At 52.4% G+C, this 22,807-nt stretch overlaps 1 protein-coding gene across 1 annotated transcript in view; it reads right to left on the bottom strand.

The window, feature by feature from the left end:
- LOC140392269 (uncharacterized) overlaps positions 1-22,807 on the bottom strand; it is a 116,472-nt gene that overhangs the window by 40,872 nt on the left and 52,793 nt on the right. Inside the window, exons 10-19 of the mRNA XM_072477586.1 lie at positions 12,373-12,555; positions 10,739-10,883; positions 9,824-9,970; positions 9,425-9,655; positions 7,287-7,480; positions 7,058-7,185; positions 5,215-5,384; positions 4,917-5,096; positions 1,910-2,044; positions 1,052-1,195 (exon numbers count right to left, since the gene is read on the bottom strand). Of these exons, the coding sequence (XP_072333687.1) occupies positions 1,052-1,195; positions 1,910-2,044; positions 4,917-5,096; positions 5,215-5,384; positions 7,058-7,185; positions 7,287-7,480; positions 9,425-9,655; positions 9,824-9,970; positions 10,739-10,883; positions 12,373-12,555 (1,657 nt within the window). The remainder of the gene's footprint in view (positions 1-1,051; positions 1,196-1,909; positions 2,045-4,916; positions 5,097-5,214; positions 5,385-7,057; positions 7,186-7,286; positions 7,481-9,424; positions 9,656-9,823; positions 9,971-10,738; positions 10,884-12,372; positions 12,556-22,807) is intronic.

Genomic DNA, 22,807 nt, shown 5'->3' with positions numbered 1-22,807 from the left:
CTTGGCTGCCTCGCGATTGCCAAGTAGGAAAGAAGGTTCTCAACTATGTGATCCATGTAAGACTTTCCGCTCTGAGGCTAGAGAGTGAAGACACTGAGTCTCAAAGGGCCACTGGGTGGACACAAGGTTGAGGGTGGTTGGGGGGTATTTGAGAGAGTGGGGTAGGGGAAGGGTGGCCAGAAGGAGCACTCCACTCTACAGGAGGGGTGGTGGGGGAGTGCGGTGTGGGTGGACCTTTGCTCTGTGGTCTGTTCCATTTTTGGTGGAACAGTCCATTAAATGGTGAGGCATTGAGGGGGGAGGAGGGAGTGGGGCAGGGAAGTGGGTTCTACTTCTGGAATGGTCCACTATGGAAGTGGCAGGGGAACTCCCGGCACAGAGCACTCTATTATCTGGCGGGGATGTTCGCTTTGTTAAATAGGGGTAGGGGGTTTACTGGCGGAACGGCCCATTACGTAGATGGGGAGGGTTCCACTAAAGGGTGTGGGAGGGGATGGTGGTGGGTTTTGACTTGTAGAGCAGATCATTAGCCAGATATTGATGGGGGGGGGGGGATGTTATCTGTGGAGAAGAAACTGTCCATTCTACAGATGGCGGGGTAAGCTTTGAAAATGGAATGGTCTGTTATACAGATGGGAGGAGCTCTGGACACTGAAAGGTTCGCTATATAGATGGTCGGGGAGGAAGCTCTGAAAATGGAATGATCCATTATTCAGCGGGGGGGACCTCTGGATACGGAATGGTCTATTATACAAATGGGGGAGAGGTTGAGATGGTCCATTATATAGATGAAGCTGAAAATGGAATGATACATTATATAACCCGGGGTGGAAACTCTGGACCAGGAATGGTCCGTGATGTAGATGGGGAGGTGTGTCGAGAGGAGGGGGGAAATGTGGATTACGGAAGAGTCCATAATAATGTAATAGGTGGGGGGGGGGGGGAATGCACCAACAATCAAATGGGACAGGGCTGGACTTTCAAGGATTTGGCCGCCCTTGGCCTCTGCCCCCCCCCCCCCCCCCCTCACCCCTCATAAGGCGCTCCTCACCTCCATCTCCACGGCCTTGCGCTGGGCCTCCTGCTGCTCGCCCTGCTCCTTGGCGCTGGCGAGCAGTCGCTCACATTCGGCCCCCGCCTCGCCCAGCTGGGACTGTGTCTCCTTTAAGTCCAAGGTCAGATCACTGAGGGTGGACTGGAAGGATGGAGGGGCAGAGAGAGGTGGGGAGGGGGCAAAGGAGGAAAGGGAGAAGGTCAGTACACAAAGAGATAGAAACTACATCGCCAAACACGGCTTAGAAAAGTTAATAACTAAACAGTGTACTGGAACAGAGAGATACAGCGGAAGGGACACATCGCGGCCTGGAAATATTAACAGAGGTTAAGGAAGCCATGAAGTAAGGATTCATCCAATAAGGTTCATACAGTAAGCTCAGTTAGACTACACTCGGAGAACCATGCACAGTGTTGATCACCGTATCCCTCGGTTAGACGACACTCAGAGCACAATGCACAATTCTGATCTCCCTATCCCTCGGTTAGACCACACTCTGAGCACCGTGCACAGTTCTGGTCTCCGTATCCCCTGGTTGGACCACACTCAGAGCACCGTGCACAGTTCTGGTGTCCGTATCCCTCGGTTCGACCACACTCGGAGCACTGTGCACAATTCTGCTCTCCGTATCCCTCGGTTAGGCCACACTGGGAGCACCGTGCACAGTTCCGGTCTCCGTATCCCTCGGTTAGATCACACTAGGAGCACATGAACAGTTTTGGTCTCCATATCCCTCGGTTACACCACCAAGCGTATTGTCACCTCCCCTAATAAATGCCTAGTTGACTCGATGTTACATCAGAGTTTTAATGAAACACCTGCTGTTGTTAACTGGGGCGAATGACCTATTTTTACCTGTGCCTCCTCCTTCACCCTGTTCACTTCCTTTCTCTGATTCTCCAGCTCCTCCCGTGCAGTGCTGAGATGGAACTGAGTGTCATTAAGCTTCTTAACCAGGAGGGCCATTTCTTCCGCCTGCTCTGAGCAGTGCTATATCCAAAAAGGTACAGGTTAGAATGTACAGATACAATCCCAATGGACCCAAACCCCATCCGGTTCACTCCCACTGTACACAATCCCAATGGACCCAAACCCCTTCCCATTCACTCCCACTGTACACAATCCCAATGGACCCAAACCCCTTCCCGTTCACTCCCACTGTACACAATCCCAATGGAGCCAAACTACTTCCCGTTCACTCCCACTGTACACAATCCCAATGGAGCCAAACCACTTCCCGTTCACTCCCACTGTACACAATCCCAATGGACACAAACCTTTCCCCGTTCACTCCCACTGTACACAATCTCAATGGACCCAAACCCCATCCGGTTCACTCCCACTGTACACAATCCCAATGGACCCAAACCCCTTCCCATTCACTCCCACTGTACACAATCCCAATGGACCCAAACCCCTTCCCGTTCACTCCCACTGTACACAATCCCAATGGACCCAAACCCCTTCCCGTTCACCCCCACTGTACACAATCCCAATGGAGCCAAACCACTTCCCGTTCACTCCCACTGTACACAATCCCAATAGACACAAACCTTTCCCCGTTCACTCCCACTGCACACAATCCCAATGGAGCCAAACCACTTCCCGTTCACTCCCACTGTACACAATTCCAATGGACCCAAACACCTTCCCATTCACTCCCCCTGTACACAATTCCAATGGAGCCAAACCACTTCCCGTTCACTCCCACTATACACAATCCCAATGGAGCCAAACCATTTCCCGTTCACTCCCACTGTACACAATCCCAATAGACACAAACCTTTCCCCGTTCACTCCCACTGCACACAATCCCAATGGAGCCAAACCACTTCCCGTTCACTACCACTGTACACAATTCCAATGGACCCAAACCCCTTCCCATTCACTCCCCCTGTACACAATCCCAATGGAGCCAAACCACTTCCCGTTCACTCCCACTATACACAATCCCAATGGAGCCAAACCACTTCCCGTTCACTCCCACTGTACACAATCCCACTGGACCCAAACCACTTCCCGTTCACTCCCACTGTACACAATCCCAATGGACACAAACCCTTTCCCGTTCACTCCCACTGTACACAATTCCAATGGTCTCAAACCCCTTCCCGTTCACTCCCACTTACACAATCCCCATGGACCCAAACCCCTTCCCGTTCACTCCCACTTACACAATCCCAAAGGACCCAAACCCCTTCCCATTCACTCCCACTGTACACAATACCAATGGACCCAAACCCCTTCCCATTCACTCCCACTGTACACAATCCCAATGGAGCCAAACCACTTCCCGTTCACTCCCACTATACACAATCCCAATGGAGCCAAACCACTTCCCGTTCACTCCCACTGTACACAATCCCACTGGACCCAAACCCCTTCCCGTTCACTCCCACTGTACACAATCCCAATGGACACAAACCCTTTCCCGTTCACTCCCACTGTACACAATCCCAATGGACCCAAACCACTTCCCATTCGCTCCCACTGTACACAATTCCAATGGACCCAAACCCCTTCCCATTCACTCCCACTTACACAATCCCCATGGACCCAAACCCCTTCCCGTTCACTCCCACTTACACAATCCCCATAGACCCAAACCCCTTCCCGTTCACTCCCACTGTACACAATCCCAATGGACCCAAACCCTTTCCCGTTCACTCCCACTCGACACATTCCCAATGGACCCAAACCCCTTCCCATTCACTCCCACTGTACACAATCCCAATGGACACAAACCCCTTCCCGTTCACTCCCACTGTACACAATCCCATGGACCCAAACCCCTTCCCATTCACTCCCACTCGACACATTCCCAATGGATCCAAACCCCTTCCCGTTCACCCCCACTGTACACAATCCCAATGGACCCAAACCCCTTCCCATTCACTCCCACTGTACACAATCCCAATGGACCCAAACCTCTTCCCATTCACTCCCACTGTACACAATCCCAATGGACCCAAACCTCTTCCTGTTCACTCCCATTGTACACAATTCCAATGGACCCAAACCCCTTCCCGTTCACTCCCACTGTTCACTCCCACTGTACTCAATCCCTTCCCATTCACTCCCACTGTACACAATTCCCTTGGACCCAAACCCCTTCCTGTTCACTCCCACTGTACACAATCCCAATGGACCCAAACCCCTTCCCATTCACTCTCACTGTACACAATCCCAATGGACCCAAACCCCTTCCCGTTCACCCCCACTGTACACAATCCCAATGGACCCAAACCCCTTCCCATTCACTCCCACTGTACACAATCCCAATGGACACAAACCCCTTCCCGTTCACTCCCACTGTACACAATCCCATGGACCCAAACCCCTTCCCATTCACTCCCACTCGACACATTCCCAATGGATCCAAACCCCTTCCCGTTCACCCCCACTGTACACAATCCCAATGGACCCAAACCCCTTCCCATTCACTCCCACTGTACACAATCCCAATGGACCCAAACCTCTTCCCATTCACTCCCACTGTACACAATCCCAATGGACCCAAACCTCTTCCTGTTCACTCCCATTGTACACAATTCCAATGGACCCAAACCCCTTCCCGTTCACTCCCACTGTTCACTCCCACTGTACTCAATCCCTTCCCATTCACTCCCACTGTACACAATTCCCTTGGACCCAAACCCCTTCCTGTTCACTCCCACTGTACACAATCCCAATGGACCCAAACCCCTTCCCATTCACTCTCACTGTACACAATCCCAATGGACCCAAACCCCTTCCCGTTCACCCCCACTGTACACAATCCCAATGGACCCAAACCCCTTCCCGTTCACTCCCACTGTACTCAATCCCAATGTGGTCTCAATCTCCCTCCTCTCCTCCCTACCTTCTGCTTATTGTTCTCGGACTCGAGTAGCAAGCGTTCCCTCTCCTGCTGGAGGCTGGTGATGGTTTGCATCAGCTCCTCACGCAGATATTCGTGCCGTTCCGCCGCCTCCTCCAGCTCCCGCCGGAGATGGGACAAGGCCTCTGTCTGCTCGCCCGCCATCTTGAGCTGCAAAGCCCTCTGGGAGAGATGGTGGAGAAGATAGCGTTGAGTGTGAGAGAGGGACAGGACACTCACTGATGCATATGCACTCAAGCACTGGGTGGGAGGGATGGACAGACGTGCTCGCAGAGCTCACCTTCTCCTCATGGAGGCGCTCCAGCTCCCGTGCATGCGCCTCCCGGGCAGCGAGGAGCACTCGCTCTGACTCCCGCTCGCTCTGGCTCAGCTTCATCTGCAGAGCCCCCTTCTCCAGATCGCTGACCGCCTTCTGCTCGGCTAGGTCCCCTCGCAGTCGATTCAGCTCACCTGGGACAGAGAGGGACAGAGACAAAGAGAGGCAGAACAAGAGAGACAGAGACAGAGAAAGACCGAGCGAGAGAGACAGAGCGAGAGAGACAGAGCGAGAGAGGCAGAGACAAAGAGAGATAGAACGAGACAAACAGAGAGAGAGACAGAGACCGACAGACAGAGAGAGAGAGAGACAGAGCAAGAGAGACAAACACAGAGAGAGCCAGAGCGAGTGAGAGCGAGAGAGACAAAGACAGAGAGAGAGACAAAGACAGAGCGTGAAAGACAGAGCAACAGAGAGAGAGGCAGCGAGAGATACAGACAGAGAGAGCGAGAGAGTGACAGAGAGCGTGAGGGCGACAGACAGAGAAAGGCACACAGAGAGACAAATAGAGAGAGAGAGAGAAAGAGACAGACAGAAGAGAGAGGAAGAATGAGTGAGACATTGAGAGAAAGAGATCAAGAGAGAGACAGAAATAAAGAGAGAGAGAGAGCGGTACAGAGACAGAGAGAGACAGACAGCGAGAGACAATGTTGGTTTAGGAGTGGGCGATGAAACCACTTTCAAAATGGTTATATTACTTTGGCTTAAACCACACTCGGAGCACCCTGCACAGTTCCGGTCTCCGTATCCCTCAGTTAGACCACACTCGGAGCACCGTGCACAGTTCCGGTCTCCGTATCCCTCAGTTAGGCCACACTGGGAGCACTGTGCACAGTTCCGATCTCCGTATCCCTCGGTTAGACCACACTCGGAGCACCGTGCACAGTTCTGGTCTCCGTATCCCTCGGTTAGACCACACTCGGAGCACTGTGCACAGTTCTGGTCTCCGTACCCCTCGGTTAGACCACACTAGGAGCACGTGCGCAGTTCTGGTCTCCGTATCCCCCGATTAGACCACACCAGGAGCACTGTGCACAGTTCTGGTCTCTGTATCCCCCGATTAGACCACACTTGGAGCACCGTGCACAGTTCTGGTCTCCGTATCCCTCGGTTAGACCACACTCGGAGCACCGTGCACAGTTCTGGTCTCCATATCCCTCCGTTAGACCATACTCGGGAGCACCGTGCACAGTTCTGGTCTCTGTATCCCTCGGTTAGACCACACTAGGAGCACATGCGCAGTTCTGGTCTCCGTATCCCTCGATTAGACCACACTAGGAGCACTGTGCAGCGTTCTGGTCTCCGTATCCCTCGATTAGACCACACCAGGAGCACTGTGCAGCGTTCTGGTCTTCGTAACCTTCGTCCTCTTCCTCGATCAGGAGGCCTCTGTTATATTACGATATTGTAATATATATATTACTGTTTTTGTCTAGCCAAGTTGTTGAAATTCCAGTGATGATAAAGTAATTTAATGAGTAATATAAAATAATCTTGTGAGTTCTTTTTACTTAATACTGAACTAGCAAAGAAACAAATAACTGTAGATTAAACTATTAAATAAGATAGTACTATATACTGATATCTATTGACCTCTTCTCTCTGACTGTCTCTCTTCTATACTCTCGGCACTCCTGATACAGTCTCCTCTAGGAAAGAGCGGGAAAACCTTTATAAAGGTCCTGATTGTGTGGCCATCTAGTGTTCAATTGCCTGTACTTGCTTAACATAGTCTGATCATGTATACATACAGAGATCACTGCAGCCTCCACCCCCGCCATTGGCCCCAGGCAATGCTGTAGCTCACCTTGCAAGGATTTCTTGACCTCCTGCAGCGCTCCAACTTGGGACTCAAGTTGTTGGAGGCTGCTGTCCATCTCAGAGGCCCGCTTGGTGCCTTCGAAGAGGTTGCCCTCCAAAACTTCCTTCGCATTCCTGGAACAAGGCCGGGAGAAGGGAGGAGTGAGAGAAAAGGTTTGAATGTGTTAGATGTTAACAGTGACCTTTCCGAGCGGCTTTCCAATGGGACAGGTTACCTCAGTTCCGTGAGCTCGGCAATGGCGTTCTGCCTCTCCCTGTTCACACTGGCCAACTGGACCTCAATGGCTGCCTTCTCTCGAGCCAGTGTCTGCATCTCCCGCTCCCTCCGGCTCAGGAGGCCAGTCTGAGCACACAGACCGCTCTGCGCCTCCTGTAGATTGTCGGTGAGCGATGTCCTCTCCCTTGTAGCCTACAGCAGAGGGGGGAGAGCGGGGGTAATGGAGAATTGATTTAAAAACAACACCAACAAATTCAAAAACAACGTCAATAATGAAAAACACCAACAAATTCAACAATAAGATCAACATTGAAAAACACCACCAGCCAGGGTTGGAACGGGAGCGGAGGCAGATATCGTAGCCTTTGCCTCGTTGATCGCCCGAAGGCGGATCCTGTTGGGATGGAGAGCAGCCTCTCCACCCAGTGCCCTGGCGTGGCGGGGGGACCTGTTGGAATACTTGACCCTTGAGAAGGTTAAGTTTGAACTGAGGGGAAGCTCGGAGGGGTTCTACAAGTCATGGGCACTATTTATTGTGCACTTTCAAGAACTAAATAACATCGAACATTAGTTGGGGGGGGGGGGAGGAGGGCTGTGTAGATTAAGGGTGACTATGGGTAATCCCTGATTCCTTTTTGTCATTTGTTTATGTAAACATGCGGGCTGACGTTTGGGGGTTTGTGGGTGGATGGGATCGTTGTTATTGTTATGGGGATTGACATATCTGTTGCTGATTATTGTTTATTGTTGATGGGTGTAAATTCAGGAGAAAATGTGAAAAAGGAGGAGAATAAAAATATTTTTTATTTCCAGTTCTTGAGGCTGGAGAAGGTGAAATTCATCCTGAGGGGGGCAGTTGATGGGTTGCTCAAAGGTCAAAGCTGTTCATCAGGGAGGATTGAAGGGTCAAAGGAGGGGGTGTTAGGGGGTTAAAATGGGGAAGGCTGGATGGGAGAAGGGGGCAATAATGGGGAGCAGGGGGGGGGGGTTGGAATGGGTGTTTGTTATTTGTAATGTTGTTCAATTTTGCTTCTGCTTTGGTTTTTATGAAAATGGCTGAATAAAATATTTCCAATTAATGTTTTCCAATTAAGGGGCAATTTAGCGTGGCCAATCCATCTACCCTGCACATCTTTGGGTTGTGGGAGTGCGACCCACGCAGACACGGGGAGAATGTGCAAACTCCACACGGACAGTGACCCGGGGCCGGGATCGAACCTGGGACCTCGGTGCCGTGGGGCAGCAGTGCTAACCACTGCGCCACCGTGCTGCCCTCTGTTTTTCAATGTTGAGGTTGTTGTTGAATTTGTTGGTGGACATCGAGACATGAGTCTCTTAATTAGCTGATGGTGAAAGCGGGGACGTGGTTAGCTGTGTGGTGGCTACAAAGCGATATAGGCCGGTTTTGTGCGGGTGCAACAAGGTGGTGGGTGGTGATTCCTGGAGGGGAGTGTCAAGTTATTCAGTTTAGTCAAAAGAGTCGAAAAGAAGTAAATCATCAATAAGGCAGATTTGGAAATGTGTTTCTTTTTGAGATTTGGAAATGTTGACGTTGAGAGAGACTTTGCACTTGAACAAGGGATGCAGAACGTTAACTACTGGGGTGCTGACTTTTATTGCGAGGGGATTGAAGAACAGGAATAAATAAATCTTGCTCCAATTGGACAAGCTTTTGGTGTGACCACCTCTGGATGTACCGTGAGCAGTTTTGGCTTCCCACATTTAGGAAAGGACTTACTCGCGTTGGAGGAGGTTACAGCGAAGGTTGCTCTCTGGGATGAAAGGGTCATCCTATAATGGGAGACTGAGGGTATTGGCTCGGGATCCTCAGGAATTTGGGAGAACGAGGAGCGACCACATTGATAGAAGATTGCGAAGGGGGTCTGAGAGGGTGGAGGCTGGGAGATTGTTCCCGTTGGTCGGGAGGATCTAAAACACGGGGTGTGGGGTGGAGGGGGTGCAAAGCCTCAGGATAGGGGGAATGATCATTTAGGATCGCGATGAGGAGAAATTTCTTCACTCAAAAGGGCTGTTAGCCGTAGGAATTTTCAAAAAAGGAATAAAGATGACAGGAGTGGTGGTGTGTTGCAGCTGTCGCATGTAGGGGCTCCCTCCGATGTCCGCCCCCATGCTCACCTGCCTCAGCTGCTCCCGCAGCTCGGACATGACGGCCTGGAGCTCGCCCAGCTCGCCCTGCAGTCGCTCCGTCTTGCTCTCTGTGCTCTGCAGGGATTGGCCCAGCCTCTGGCCCTCTGCCGTCAGCTCCTCCCGCTTGATCTCCCCCCTCTGTAGCACCTGTCGGATCTCGGCTGCCTCTTGCTGCGTCTCCACAAGCTTGGCCCTCAGCAATGCCTTCTCTTCCTCCATCTGAGTGAAAAGAAAGAGGGGAGCGGTGGGGCAGGGGGGGGTGGGGGGGGGGGGGGTGGTGCAGTGGGGGAAAGAATTAAGGTGTGGGCCTCAGGCACAGACAAACACAGCCTCCCTCCCCTTCCACCCCGCCCACTCTCAGCTCTCAGGGTCCCGCGGGTTCTTCACCTGCTCCAGAAGTTTGCTCAGTGCCTCCTTGTCCTGGGCGAGAGCCTCGTTCAGGGTGCTCATCTTCACAAGGGAGTCACGGGAGGCCGCCTCCTCCGCTCGCGTCTTCTCCAGCGACAGACTGAGCTCGGCGTTCGACCGCTCCACCTGTGGGTGACGGCGTGGGGGTAGAGACAAGGTTAAAATCCCTCAGAAAGAGAGGGCATAGGATCAGAGAGGGAGCACGAGGAAGGAAAGAGAGAGCGAGTAAGAGAGGGCAAGGGAGGGAGAGGGGAGAGAGGGAGAGCAAGATTGAAGGAGAGAGAGCGAGTGAGAGTGGATGAGGGTGAGAGAGCGAGGGGGAGAGAGCGCGATGGGGAGAGAGCGTGAGGAGGGGAGGGAGGGAGAGCAAGTGAGACAGGATGAGGGAGAGAGGGTGAGGGGGAGAGCGTGAGTGGAGAGAGCGAGGGAGACAGCGTAAGGGGGCGGGGGTGAGGGACAGAGTGCGATGAGGAGAGAGCACAATGGGGAGAGAGAGTGAGGGAGAGAGCGAGCGAGTGGGAGAGAAGAGAGAGCGAAGGGGAAAGAGTGAACGAGGGGGAGATAGAGAACGAGGGAGGGAGTGCATGGGAGAGAGAGCAAGGGAAAGAGATAGAGCGAGGGAGGGAGAGAGAGGGAGGGAAAGAGGGAGGGGGGAGAGATGGTGAAGGGGAAAGAGTGAACGAGGGGAGAGAGCGAACAAGGTCGAGAGAGGAAGAGAGTGAGGGAGGGAGAGTGAGGGAGAGAGAGAGCGAGGGGGAGAGCGAGGGAAGAGAGGGCGAGGGGAAGGAGATTGAGGGAGAGAGAGCGAGGGAGAGAGAGAGAGCAAGGAGGAGAGATAAGCAGGGGAGAGCGAGCGAGGGAATGATGAACAGAGTGCAGTTTAGCTTCCCCTACCTTTGACAGTGCCGTGCTCAGCTCCACCCGTTCGCCAATGGCCAGGTCCCTCTCGAGAGTCACTTTCTCCATTCCCTGCCTCAGCGCAAATACCTGCTGCTGCTGCCTGGAGTTCCTCAACTCTGCCTGGTCCAGGAGCTGCTGACTGCAGAGAGGGGGGGGAGCGAGAGTGAGAGTGAGAGAGAAAGAGAGAGACAGTGAGAGAGTGAGCGAGAAAGGGAGAGACAGAGAGCGAGAGAGAGTGAGAGAGAGAGACAGAGAGAGGTGAGAGAGAAAGAGAAAGAGAGAGTGAGAGAGACAGAGAGTGAGAGAGAGAGAGAAAGAAAGAGACAGAGCGAGAGAGAGAGAGAGAGACAGAGAGAAAGAGAAAGGTTGAGAGACAGAAAGAGAGAGAAAGAGAAAGAGAGAGAACGAGAGAGAGAGAGAAAGAGAGAGACAGAAAGTGGGAGAGAGAAAGAGAGTGTGAGAGACAGAGAGAGAAAGGGAGAGTGAGAGAGGCAGACAAAAAGAGAGAGCGAGAGAGAGAGAAAGGGAGAGAAAGTGAGAGTGAGAGAGATACAGAGAGAGAGTGAGAGAAACAGAGAGACACACAGAGAAAGAAAGAATGAGAGAGACAGAGAGAAAGAGTGAGAGGGAGAGAAAGAAAGAGAGTGAGAGAGACACAGAGAAAGAGAGAGTGAGAGAGACACAGAGAAAGAGAGAGAGAGAGTGAGAGAGACACAGAGAAAGAGAGAGAGAGAGGCATAGAGAGAAGTAGACAAAGAGAGGGAGACAGAGTGATGGAGACAGAGAGAGAAAGAGAGAGTGAGAGACAGAGACAGAGACAGAGACAGAGACAGAGAGAGAGAGAGAGAGAGAAAGAGAGAAAGAGAGACAGAGAGAGAGAGAAAGAGAGAGTGGGAGAAGAGAGAGAAAGAGAGTATGAGAGAGACAGCGAGCAAGAGAGACACAGAGCAAGAGAGACCGAGAGAGAGAGAGAGCGTGACAGGGAGACAAAGAGAGACAGACAGAGAGAGAGAGAAAGAGAGAGTGCGAAAGACAGAGAGAGAGAAAGAGAAGGTGAGAGTGAGAGACACAGCGAGAGAGAGAGAGAGAGAGAGGAACAAAGGGAGAGGGAGAGAGAGACAGGGACAGAGAGAGAAAGAGTGAGAGAGAAAGAGCGAGAGAGACAGAGAGAGAGAGAAACAGAGAGAGATAGACAGACAGAGGGAGGTATACAGAGAGAGAGAGAGGATGATAGAGAGAGACACACAGAGAGAAACAGAGCAAGAGACAAAGAGAGAGACAGGCAGCGAGAGAGAGACAGAGATATATATAGAGAGAGAGAGAAACAGAGAGAGAGAGGGGGGGGGGGGGGCGATGGAGACAGAGAGAACCAGAGGGGGAGAGACAGAGAGGGAGAGGGAGACAGAGGGGGATAGACTGAAAGAGAGACAGAGAGAGAGACAGAGAGAGAGAGAGACAGAAAGAGAGAAACATAGACCAGAGAGAGAGAGAGAGAGAGAGGTAGAGAGGGAGCGACAGAGAGAAACAGTCAGACAGAGAGGGAGTAACAGAGAGAGACAGAGAGAGAAGCTGTTGGGTTTATCTGTCGAAGGCAGATTACCCCGTGTCAGTGTAGCCTCGATCCTTACCAGTGTTTTGTCTCCTTGGCTGCTCGTTCCCCCTCTCTGTTCCCCTCGTCCCTCTGCGCCTCCAGCTCCTCACACTGACGGGCAGCCTCAACATTCCTCTGCCTCAGACTGTGGATCTCCTGCTCCTGTGCATCAAGACGGTTTCTCAGAGACTGGACTGACTGCTCCAACTGGGAACGGGAACTGCAGACAGAGAGAGTGAGAGAGAAACGGTGAGACAGAGAGTGAGAGAGAGAGAAATGGTGAGAGAGACAGAGAGAGAGAGAGAAATGGTGAGAGAGACAGAGAGAGAGAGATGTGGTGATGTGCATCAATGTAAATGCATGTCGGCTAGCTAGACACTAGAGGGAGCACCAGAAACATCACACACACACTCAACCAATAGATCAGTTAGATAGGACACGACCAATGGACATTCACAATACACACGAAGGTGACACGACCACATTACACCAACCCATATATAAAGGACACCACACACATGATCTGCCTCTTTCCAGTGGAGACAGTCAGTGAGTAAAGACACAGGGTTGATTCAATATTACACCCACCACGTGGATTGCAGCAGCTGGTTAGTCAGTCTGGGTAGCTATAGTAGGATTAGCAGTAGTGTCGAACCCGAGTAATAGAAGTGTAAATAGTTTAATAAACGTGTTGAAGTTATCTCCACGTCTGAACCTTCCTTTGTCAAGTGCACCATAAGGAAGCCGCTTATGTTACACCGAGAACATAACAAATCATGGTACCAGGACTGAACTGTTTCTTTTTAAAAAATATATATTTATTAAAGTTTTTTAACACAATTTTTCTCCCTTACTCCCCCCCCCTCGTAACAAAAAAAAAAAACGAGAAATCGCGCAGAGCAAGATATATACATGGCAAAATGATATATTTACACAGCTTTGTACACTGGCCCTCACCCGTACGTGCCAGTTTCCCCAACCCTTCATGTTATCTCTTGCTCATCCACCCTCCCAGGCAGTCCCCCCTTTCCCCCCCACCTCCCAGGACGTCCCCTCCACCCCCCCCCCCCCCAAGGTTGCTGCTGCTGCTGACCGACCTTCCTCTAACGCTCCGAGAGATAGTCTAGGAACGGTTGCCACTGACTGTAGAACCCCTGCTCAGACCCTCTCACCGATGCTCCCATTGCACCCCGGTGCCGTCTCCACTGGCCCCAGATCCTTAGCGTTGCTGCCACCACTGGGCTCGTGGTATACTTTGTCGGCGAGAGCAGCAGCGGTGCCGTCACCAACGCCCCCAAGCTCGTTCCTTTACAGGACGTCATCTCCATCCTCTTCCATGCCGCCCCCTCTCCCTCCATAACCCACTTGCGGATCATCGCCACATTTGCTGCCCAGTAGTAGCTCCCCAGGTTTGGCAGCGCCAACCCTCCTCGGTCCCTACTGCGTTCCAGGAACCCTCTCCTTACTCTCGGGGTCTTATTCGCCCACACAAACCCCATAATACTCCTGCTTACTCTCTTAAAAAAGGCCTTAGTAATCACGATGGGAAGGCACTGAAACACAAACAGAAACCTCGGAAGGACCACCATTTTGACCGACTGCACTCTACCCGCCAGCGAGAGCGGTAACATGTCCCATCTTTTGAAATCCTCCTCCATTTGCTCCACCAACCTCGTCAGATTCAGTTTATGTAGGGTCCCCCAACTCCTGGCTATCTGGATCCCCAGATACCGAAAGCTCCCCTCCGCCCTCCTCAGCGGTAGGTCCCCTATCCCTCTTTCTTGGTCCCCCGCCTGTAATACAAAGAGCTCACTCTTCCCTACATTGAGCTTATAGCCCGAAAACTGCCCAAACTCCCTTAGAGTCTGCATGACCTCCACCATCCCCTCCATTGGATCCGCCACGTACAGCAACAGGTCATCCGCATATAGCGACACCCGATGCTCTTCTCTCCCTCGGACCACCCCCCTCCATTTATTAGACTCCCTCAATGACATGGCCAATGGTTCGATCGCCAATGCGAACAACAGGGGGCACCCCTGCCTCGTCCCTCGGTACAGTCGAAAGTACTCCGACCTCCGCCGGTTCGTCACTACACTCGCCATCGGGGCTCTGTAAAGGAGCTTAACCCAATTGATAAACCCTACCCCGAACCCAAACCTACGTAGCACCTCCCAGAGGTACTCCCACTCTACTCGGTCAAAGGCCTTCTCCGCGTCCATAGCTGCCACTCCGCCTCTCCCTCCTCCGATGGCATCATTATCACGTTTAAGAGCCGCCGCACATTGGTGTTTAGTTGCCTGCCCTTTATAAATCCCGTCTGGTCCTCGTGGATTACCCCCAGGACACAGTCCTCTATCCTCGTGACCAGCACTTTTGCCAGCAACTTTGCATCCACATTGAGGAGCGAGATCGGCCTGTACGATCCACATTGCAGTGGGTCCTTGTCCCGCTTTAGGATCAAAGAAATTGTCGCTTCCGACATTGTCGGGGGCAGGGTCCCCTCCTCTCTTGCCTCATTAAAGGTCCTCACCAGTAGCGGGGCCAACAGGTCTACGTACTTCCTGTAGAACTCCACCGGGAATCCGTCCGGTCCCGGGGCCTTCCCCGCCTGCATGCTCCCCAAACCCTTGCTCAGCTCCTCCAAACCAATTGGTGCCCCCAAACCAGCCACCTCTTGCTCCTCCACCCTCGGGAATCTCAGCTGGTCTAGGAATCGTCTCATCCCCTCTTCCCCCGCTGGGGGCTGGGATCTGTACTGCTCTTCATAAAAGGCCTTGAATACCTAGTTTATTTTCGTCGCACTCTGAACCGTGGCTCCCCTTCCATCTTTGACTCCCCCTATTTCCCTCGCTGCCATCCTCTTACGGAGCTGGTGTGCCAGCATCCGACTGGCCTTTTCCCCGTACTCGTAGGTCGCCCCCTGCGCTTTCCTCCACTGTGCCTCCGCCTTCCCTGTGGTCAACAGGTCAAACTCCGTCTGGAGCCGTCGTCTTTTCCCAAGTAATCTTTCCTCCGGGGCTTCTGCGTATCTCCTGTCCACTCTCAAAATCTCCCCCACTAACCTCTCCCTTTCCATACCCTATGTCTTCTCCCTATGAGCCCTAATGGAAATTAGCTCTCCCCTGATCACTGCCTTCAACGCCTCCCATACCACCCCCACCCACACCTCCCCGTTGTCGTTGGCCTCCAAGTACCTTTCGATACACCCCCTCCCCTTCCCACACACCACCTCGTCCGCCAGCAGTCCCACATCCAGCCGCCACAACGGGCGTTGGTCCCTCTCCTCTCCCAGCTCCAGTTCCACCCAGTGTGGGGCTATAGCCGATTACTCCGTCCCCTCCACCCTCGGGATGAGCGCCCTACCCAGAACAAAGAAATCTATCCGGGAGTAGGCTTTGTATACATGGGAGAAGAAAGAAAATTCCCTGGCCTGCGGCCTTGCAAACCGCCATGAGTCCACTCCCCCCATCTGATCCATAAACCCCCTAAGTACCTTGGCCGCCGCCGGCCTCTTTCCAGTCCTTGATTTGGAGCGGTCCAGTGCTGGATCCAACACTGTATTGAAGTCCCCTCCCATTATCAGGCCTCCTATCTCCAGGTCCGGAATGCGCCCCAACATGCGCTTCATGAATCCTGCATCATCCCAGTTCGGGGCGTAGACGTTTACCAACACCACCCACGTCCCTTGCAGCCTACCGCTAACCATTACATATCGCCCTCCATTATCCGCTACAATAATCTTGGCCTCAAATGACACCCGCTTTCCCACCAATATTGCCACCCCTCTATTCTTCGCGTCCAGCCCCGAGTGGAATACCTGTCCTACCCATCCCTTTCTTAACCTGACCTGGTCCGCCACCTTCAGGTGAGTCTCTTGGAGCATGGCCACGTCCGCCTTCAGTCCCTTTAAGTGCGCGAACACTCGAGCCCTCTTCACCGGCCCATTCAGGCCCCTCACATTCCACGTTATCAGCCGGATTGGAGGGGCACTCACACCCCCCACGCCCCGCCGACTAGCCATCTCCTTTTCTGGGCCAGTCCCGTGTCCACGCCTCCCTCACCCTCCAGTCCCCCAAAGGGGGGACCCCGTCCCGACCACCTCTTCTGTGTCCCATTCCCTTTCGGCCAGTGCAGCAGCAACCCTTTTTCTCCCTCCCCTCCCCCCCCGCTAGACCCCTGTCTAGCTTTTTTGCTCCCTCCATGTCACTCCCGTAAGTCAGCTGACGCCTGCTGACCCCGGCTTCCCCCGCCATCCCATTGACCTCCCCGCGTGGGAGTCTCCCAATCCATATGCATTCCTTCGTTCCCCTTCCCGCCTTTCCGAGGCCCGCTCCGCCCCCTCTGGCGCAGCTCCTGTCTCTCTCCCCCAGCCCATGTAACATTTCCTGCGTGTGATTGACCCCCCTATATACAACAACCATCACACATCAAACCCCAAAACATCCCCCCACCCTCACAAACCCTCAGTTAGAGTCCAACTTTCCGGCTTGTACAAATGTCCACGCCTCTTCAGGCGTTTCGAAGTAATAGTGTTGGCCCTTGTATGTGACCCACAGTCGCGCTGACTGCAGCATTCCGAATTTCACTTCTTTCCGGTACAACGCCGCTTTGGCCCGGTTGAAACCCGCTCTCCGCTTTGCAACCTCCGTGCTCCAGTCCGGGTATATTCTGATCTCTGCATTGTCCCACTTACTGCTCCGCTCCTTCTTGGCCCATCTCAGGACCCACTCTCTGTCCGTGAACCGGTGAAATCTCACCACCATCGCCCTTGGCGGCTCATTTGCCTGGGGCTTCTTCGCCAGCACCCAATGTGCCCCGTCCAACTCCAGCGGCCTCGAAGGGGCCTTCGTGCCCATCATCGCCCCGAGCATCGTGCTCGGGTATGCCCCGGTATCAGCCCCCTCCACTCCCTCAGGGAGACCCAGGATTCGCAGATTCTTTCTCCTCGACCTGTTCTCCAGGTCTTCGAGTCTTCCCGTCCACCTCTTGTGTAGCGCCTCGTTCTGCTCCACTCTCACCGCCAGGCCCACGAGCTCGTCCTCGTTCTGACTGACTCTTTTCTGTACCTCCTGGATCTTAGCTTCGTGGGCCTTCTGGGTGATCCCGAGTCCTTCAATTGCCGAAAGCATAGGCGGCAACATCTCCTTGCGCATCTCCTCGCGCTGCTCCTCGAAGCAGCGCTTGATGAACTCCTGCAGCTCCCCTTTGACCCTGGCCGCCGCCATTTTGTTTTGTTCCCCTCTATTCTCCCGTTGCTCCAGTGCCGCTCCTTTGGCCGTTACACTTCTGGTCCGTTTCATAGAAGTTGGAGGGGGACCTCTCTCTTCCCTTCCCCACGGGCTGCGTCAAATAAAAAAAATTTTTTTAAAGTTCCATTGGGGCTCCTCTAACGAACCCGAAAGTCCGTGGTGGACTGAACTGGTTCAGTCCAGAGAGCCATACCTCAGCGTACAGTGACAACCAGCAACAATACCCAGGCAAGATGTTCGAGATCCGGGTTCCGCAGCAGCTCCAGTGCCACGGCGATCACCGCGAAAACTGGCGGGTATTCCGGCAAATGTTTGAATTCTTCCTGGTAGCAGCCGAACTGGAAGACCTGGCCGATCCTGAAAAAACAGAGCTTCTCCTCACCATCGCCGGTGCCAGAGCAGAAGAAATCTTTTAAAAATTCAAGTTCTCCAAGGGGCAAAACAGGAGCGACTTCCAGGCAGTCCTGGGCAAATTCGGCAAATACTGTGAGGAAAACACACTCCAACCAGCAAGAAAAGGTAAGAGAAGCGCCAGCACTCACCACGAGGCCGAGATCCCGGAGCAGAGAACAATTTTGGTCGGTGGCCATCTTTCTAAAGGGACTGCACTTGCGCAGTTGCGAGACGCCGCGCATGCGCAATCACGAAAACGGCCCCCGGTGCAGGAACAGCGATTTGCGCATGTGCAAACACTTCCTACGCGCTACATCACATGCGTCATGACGTCAGAGGCCCCGAACCACGCCCATTTAAAAGGGAAACGTCCCAAATCAAAGAAAAAATCTTTTAAAGCTGTAAAACAACCTTCTTTCACCTGGAATGACAGCACAATGCCTCAAATTGAACCAGGAAATGAAATTAACCTCTGAAGAACCCTGCAACAAGCAGTTACTTACGCCCAAACCGATGATTCCGATGTTGAATACTTTGACACCGACCTTTACATTTTCTCTGGACCTCGCGAGCCCAATGCCAGCTCCGACGCAAATAGTGATGATATGATCTTGGAAGACTACGACTCGGACGAACCTTTCACCTTGGGAGGCTACCCCAGTACCAAATCCGAACCACAACTAGACGTGTTGCACATTGGCGACCCCCGTATTGAATCCGACGCAGACGCGGATTCGTTCTTCGGATTTGAGGATCTTCAGCCCAGCAGATATGACGTCCCAACTCATCAGTGCAGGATGATGCTGCAGCCTGAAACCAAGAGACAGAGAGCGGTACAAGCCCACAGAGAGCGGCCTGCTGCCACACAGAGCATGGTCCACGCCCCGCTCAGGGTTCCCGACTCTACGAAAGAAGACACGCAAGACTCCACACCGCAGTCCTAGCACACACAAGACGCGACTCCAGTGTCACAAGCCTCCGCAGTGAGCTCGTGGACAACCTCCACGATAAAAGCAACACAAGACTCCGACGCGCAGTCCTTGCAGGAACAAGACCATGAGGGTCTAGCAACCTCCTCTGACCAACTAGCGGCAGACGATGCAAGTCTGCCATGCTCCAGTAAACTGCAAGAAGACTATGACAGTCTACCACGCTCCACTGCACAGCAGGACGACCATGGCGGTCTATCATGCTACAGTGATGAACAAAGCGACGATGTCAGTCCAATCCCAAATGAAGGACAACAGCAAGACAATGACAGCCCACCCACATTGTTTGCGCCACCAGATGAAGACTCTGACAATTTACCCAACCCTAGTGAACAGCAAGCAGCTACTGAGGATCTACCCACGGTATGTGAGACGAGTGACGACAGCATCCCACTTCCCATGCAAGATGCGCAAAGTCACAGACCTCAGCTAGTGTGTACAGAGGCACTCGACGATCACTGTGAGACCACTGGTGACTCCGGTGACACCATGATACTTCTACCCTCATTCACTCGAACCTCTCCACAAGTCAATGCATTCCTGCATGTTCCGACTCCAGATGTGCAGCTTCAAGAAATCTCAGCTGACTCCAGTGAACCTGCTAAGACTCCGGACAGGGAGCATCAACAAACCAGCACTGACTCAGTTAAAACAGACCAGACTCCAGATGGGGAGCAACCACGTAAGCCGGACTTTACTCCAGACAGGGAGTGCCGCAACCTCAGTGATGGCACGCTCAGGGTGACAGCAGATGCCACAACAACAGGAGATGGATCACGTGACAATCACACTGGGTCAGCAATAACAAGCAGCAGCTACAGTCCAAGAGGAATACACCAATATTCACCACAGTTATATCCACAATTTTTTCCACACCAGCAGTGCGGCCAATGACAGCTCATGCTGGACAAACCCAGTATTCAGGCCTGCAGCAGCCAGCAGTCTATGCGGCATATTCTCAAACAGGCCAGCACTACGGATTCCCCACTAATGGAATCAGACCGAAGGAGGACTACCGCCAGCGCAATCTGCACTACAGACTGGATGCCTTAGTCACTGCCCAGGATTTGCTGCACCCCAGCCTGGCCAGACAGCATATTCCTATCAGATGCAAGGTTCTAGTTTCACACCATCACCAGACATTGATGCGAGCAGCAATTCTGTTTCCAAGTTGACAAGCTTCAACGCTTCTCAGCAGAATCACCCTTCCAGCACAGCATGTGGCCAGAACCAGTATGCACAGTCTCATCCGACTTCAACATATGGCACATCCATGACCTCGAATGATACTGTTGATGGTACCTCTTCAACGTCAACACCTTATCAGCGACAAGATGCCATCCGACAGCACCATCACAAACATCGAAAAAGAAAGGGACTCCAAATCAGACAGTGAAGTGATTTGACCACTTCTTGGTTCCTGTGGCACAGGGATGTTGATGGCGTTCATAACCAAGAGAGACATTTGACCATGATGATTGATGGTTTTTGGACTCACACGAATGATTTGGACTTGTTGTTTAATCACTATTCCCATGACTTGTATAAACCTTAACGTATCGACCTGTTTTTTGTTCAATTTTCTTAAAGTGTATAGAAAATATGTAACATATAAAAAAGGGGGGATGTGGTGATGTGCATCAATGTAAATGCATGTAGGCTAGCTAGACACTAGAGGGAGCACCAGAAACATCACACACACACTCAACCAATAGATCAGTTAGATAGGACAAGACTAATGGACATTCACGATACACAAAGAGGTGACACGACCACAGGGGGGCATTACACCAACCCATACATAAAGGACACCACACACATGATCTGCCCTTTGGCCAGTGGAGACAGTCAGTGAGTACAGACACAGGGTTGATTCAATATTACACCCACCACGTGGATTGCAGCAACTGGTTAGTCAGCCTGGGTAGCTATAGTAGGATTAGCAGTAGTGTCGAACCCGAGTAATAGAAGTGTAAATAGTTTAATAAACGTGTTGAAGTTATCTCCACGTCTGAACCTTCCGTTGTCAAGTGCACCATAAGGAAGCCGCTTATGTTACACCTACAACATAACAAATCAAGATACAGAGAGAGAGAGACAGAGAGAGGGAGAGTGAGAGAGAAACGGTGAGACTGAGAGTGAGACGCAGAGAGAGAGAAATGGTGAGAGAGACAGAGAGAGACAGAGAGAGAGAGGGAAACGGTGAGACTGAGGATGAGACGCAGAGAGAGAGAAATGGTGAGGGAGACAGAGAGAGAGATACGCTGAGACTGAGAAACAGAGCGAGAGAAATGGAGAAAGAGACACAGAGACAGAGAGAGAGAGACAGAAAGAGAGAGAGAGAGAAGGTGAGACAGAGAGTGAGAAACAAAGAGAGAAAAATGGAGAGAGAGACAGACAGGGAGAGAGTCGGTGAGACTGAGAGAGAGAGAAACAGAGAGAGAGAAATGTAGAGGGTGACACAGAGAGACAGAGAGAGAGAGAGACAGAAAGAGAGAGAGAGATGGTGAGACTGAGAGAGTGAGAAACAGAGAGAGAGAAATGGAGAGACGGTGAGACTGAGTGAGCGACACAGAGAGAGAAATGGAGAGAGACAGAGAGAGACAGAGAGGGAAAGAGACGGTGAGACTGAGAGAGTGAGAAACAGAGAGAGAGAAATGGAGAGGGTGACACAGAGAGACAGAGAGAGAGCGAGACAGAAAGAGAGATAGAGATGGTGAGACTGAGAGAGTGAGAAACAGAGAGAGAGAAATGGAGAGACACAGAGAGACGGTGAGACTGAGTGAGCGACACAGAGAGAGAAATGGACAGAGACAGAGAGAGAGAGAGAGAGACGGTGAGACTGAGAGAGTGAGAAACCGAGAGAGAGAAATGGAGAGAGTGACACAGAGAGACACACACAGAGATAGACAGAGAGAGAGAGAGAGAGAGACGGTGAGACTGAGAAACAGAGAGGGAGAAACTGAGAGAGAGAAATGGAGAGAGAGAGACTGAGAGAGCGAGGCGGTGAGACTGAGAAACAGAGAGTGAGAAACCGACAGAGAGAGAGAGAGAGAGAGACAGAGAAACTGAGAGTGAGAAACGGAGAGACAGAGAGAGACAGAGAGAGAGAGACAGAGAGAGAGAGAGAGACAGAGACAGTGAGACAGACAGAGAGAAACAGAAACGGAGAGAGAGACATAGACATAGAACATACAGTGCAGAAGGAGGCCATTCGGCCCATCGAGTCTGCACCGACCCACTTAAGCCCTCACTTCCACCCTATCCCCATAACCCAATAACACCTCCTAACTTTTTGGTCACTAAGGGCAATTTGTCATGGCCAATCCATCTAACCTGCACATCTATAGACTGTGAGAGGAAACCAGAGCACCCGGAGGAAACCCACGCAGACACGGGGAGAACGTGCAGACTCCGTACAGACAGTGACCCAGCGGGGAATCGAACCTGGGACCCTGGCGCTGTGAAGCCACTTGTGCTAGCCACTGTGCTACCGTGCCGCCCTCAGAGGGAGAGTGACAGAGAGAGTGAGAAACAGAGTGAGAAATGGAGAGAGAGAGAGAGAGGGACAGAGAGGCAGAGAGAGAGAGAGACAGTGAGTCTGAGAGATTGAGAGTGAGACTGAGAGTTGGAGTGCACGGTAGCATAGTGGTTAGCACAATTGCTTCACAGCTCCAGGGTCCCAGGTTCGATTCCCGGCTTGGGTCACTGTCTGTGTGGAGTCTGCATGTTCTCCCCGTGTGTGCGTGGGTTTCCTCCGGGTGCTCCGGTTTCCTCCCACAGTCCAAAGATGTGCAGCTTAGGTGGATTGGCCATGCTAAATTGCCCTTAGTGTCCA

The sequence above is a fragment of the Scyliorhinus torazame genome, chromosome 16, assembly GCF_047496885.1.
Source record: "Scyliorhinus torazame isolate Kashiwa2021f chromosome 16, sScyTor2.1, whole genome shotgun sequence".
Lineage (NCBI taxonomy): Eukaryota > Metazoa > Chordata > Chondrichthyes > Carcharhiniformes > Scyliorhinidae > Scyliorhinus > Scyliorhinus torazame.
The sequence above is the reverse complement of the archived record's forward strand: the minus strand, read 5'-3'. Positions and strand labels throughout refer to the sequence as shown.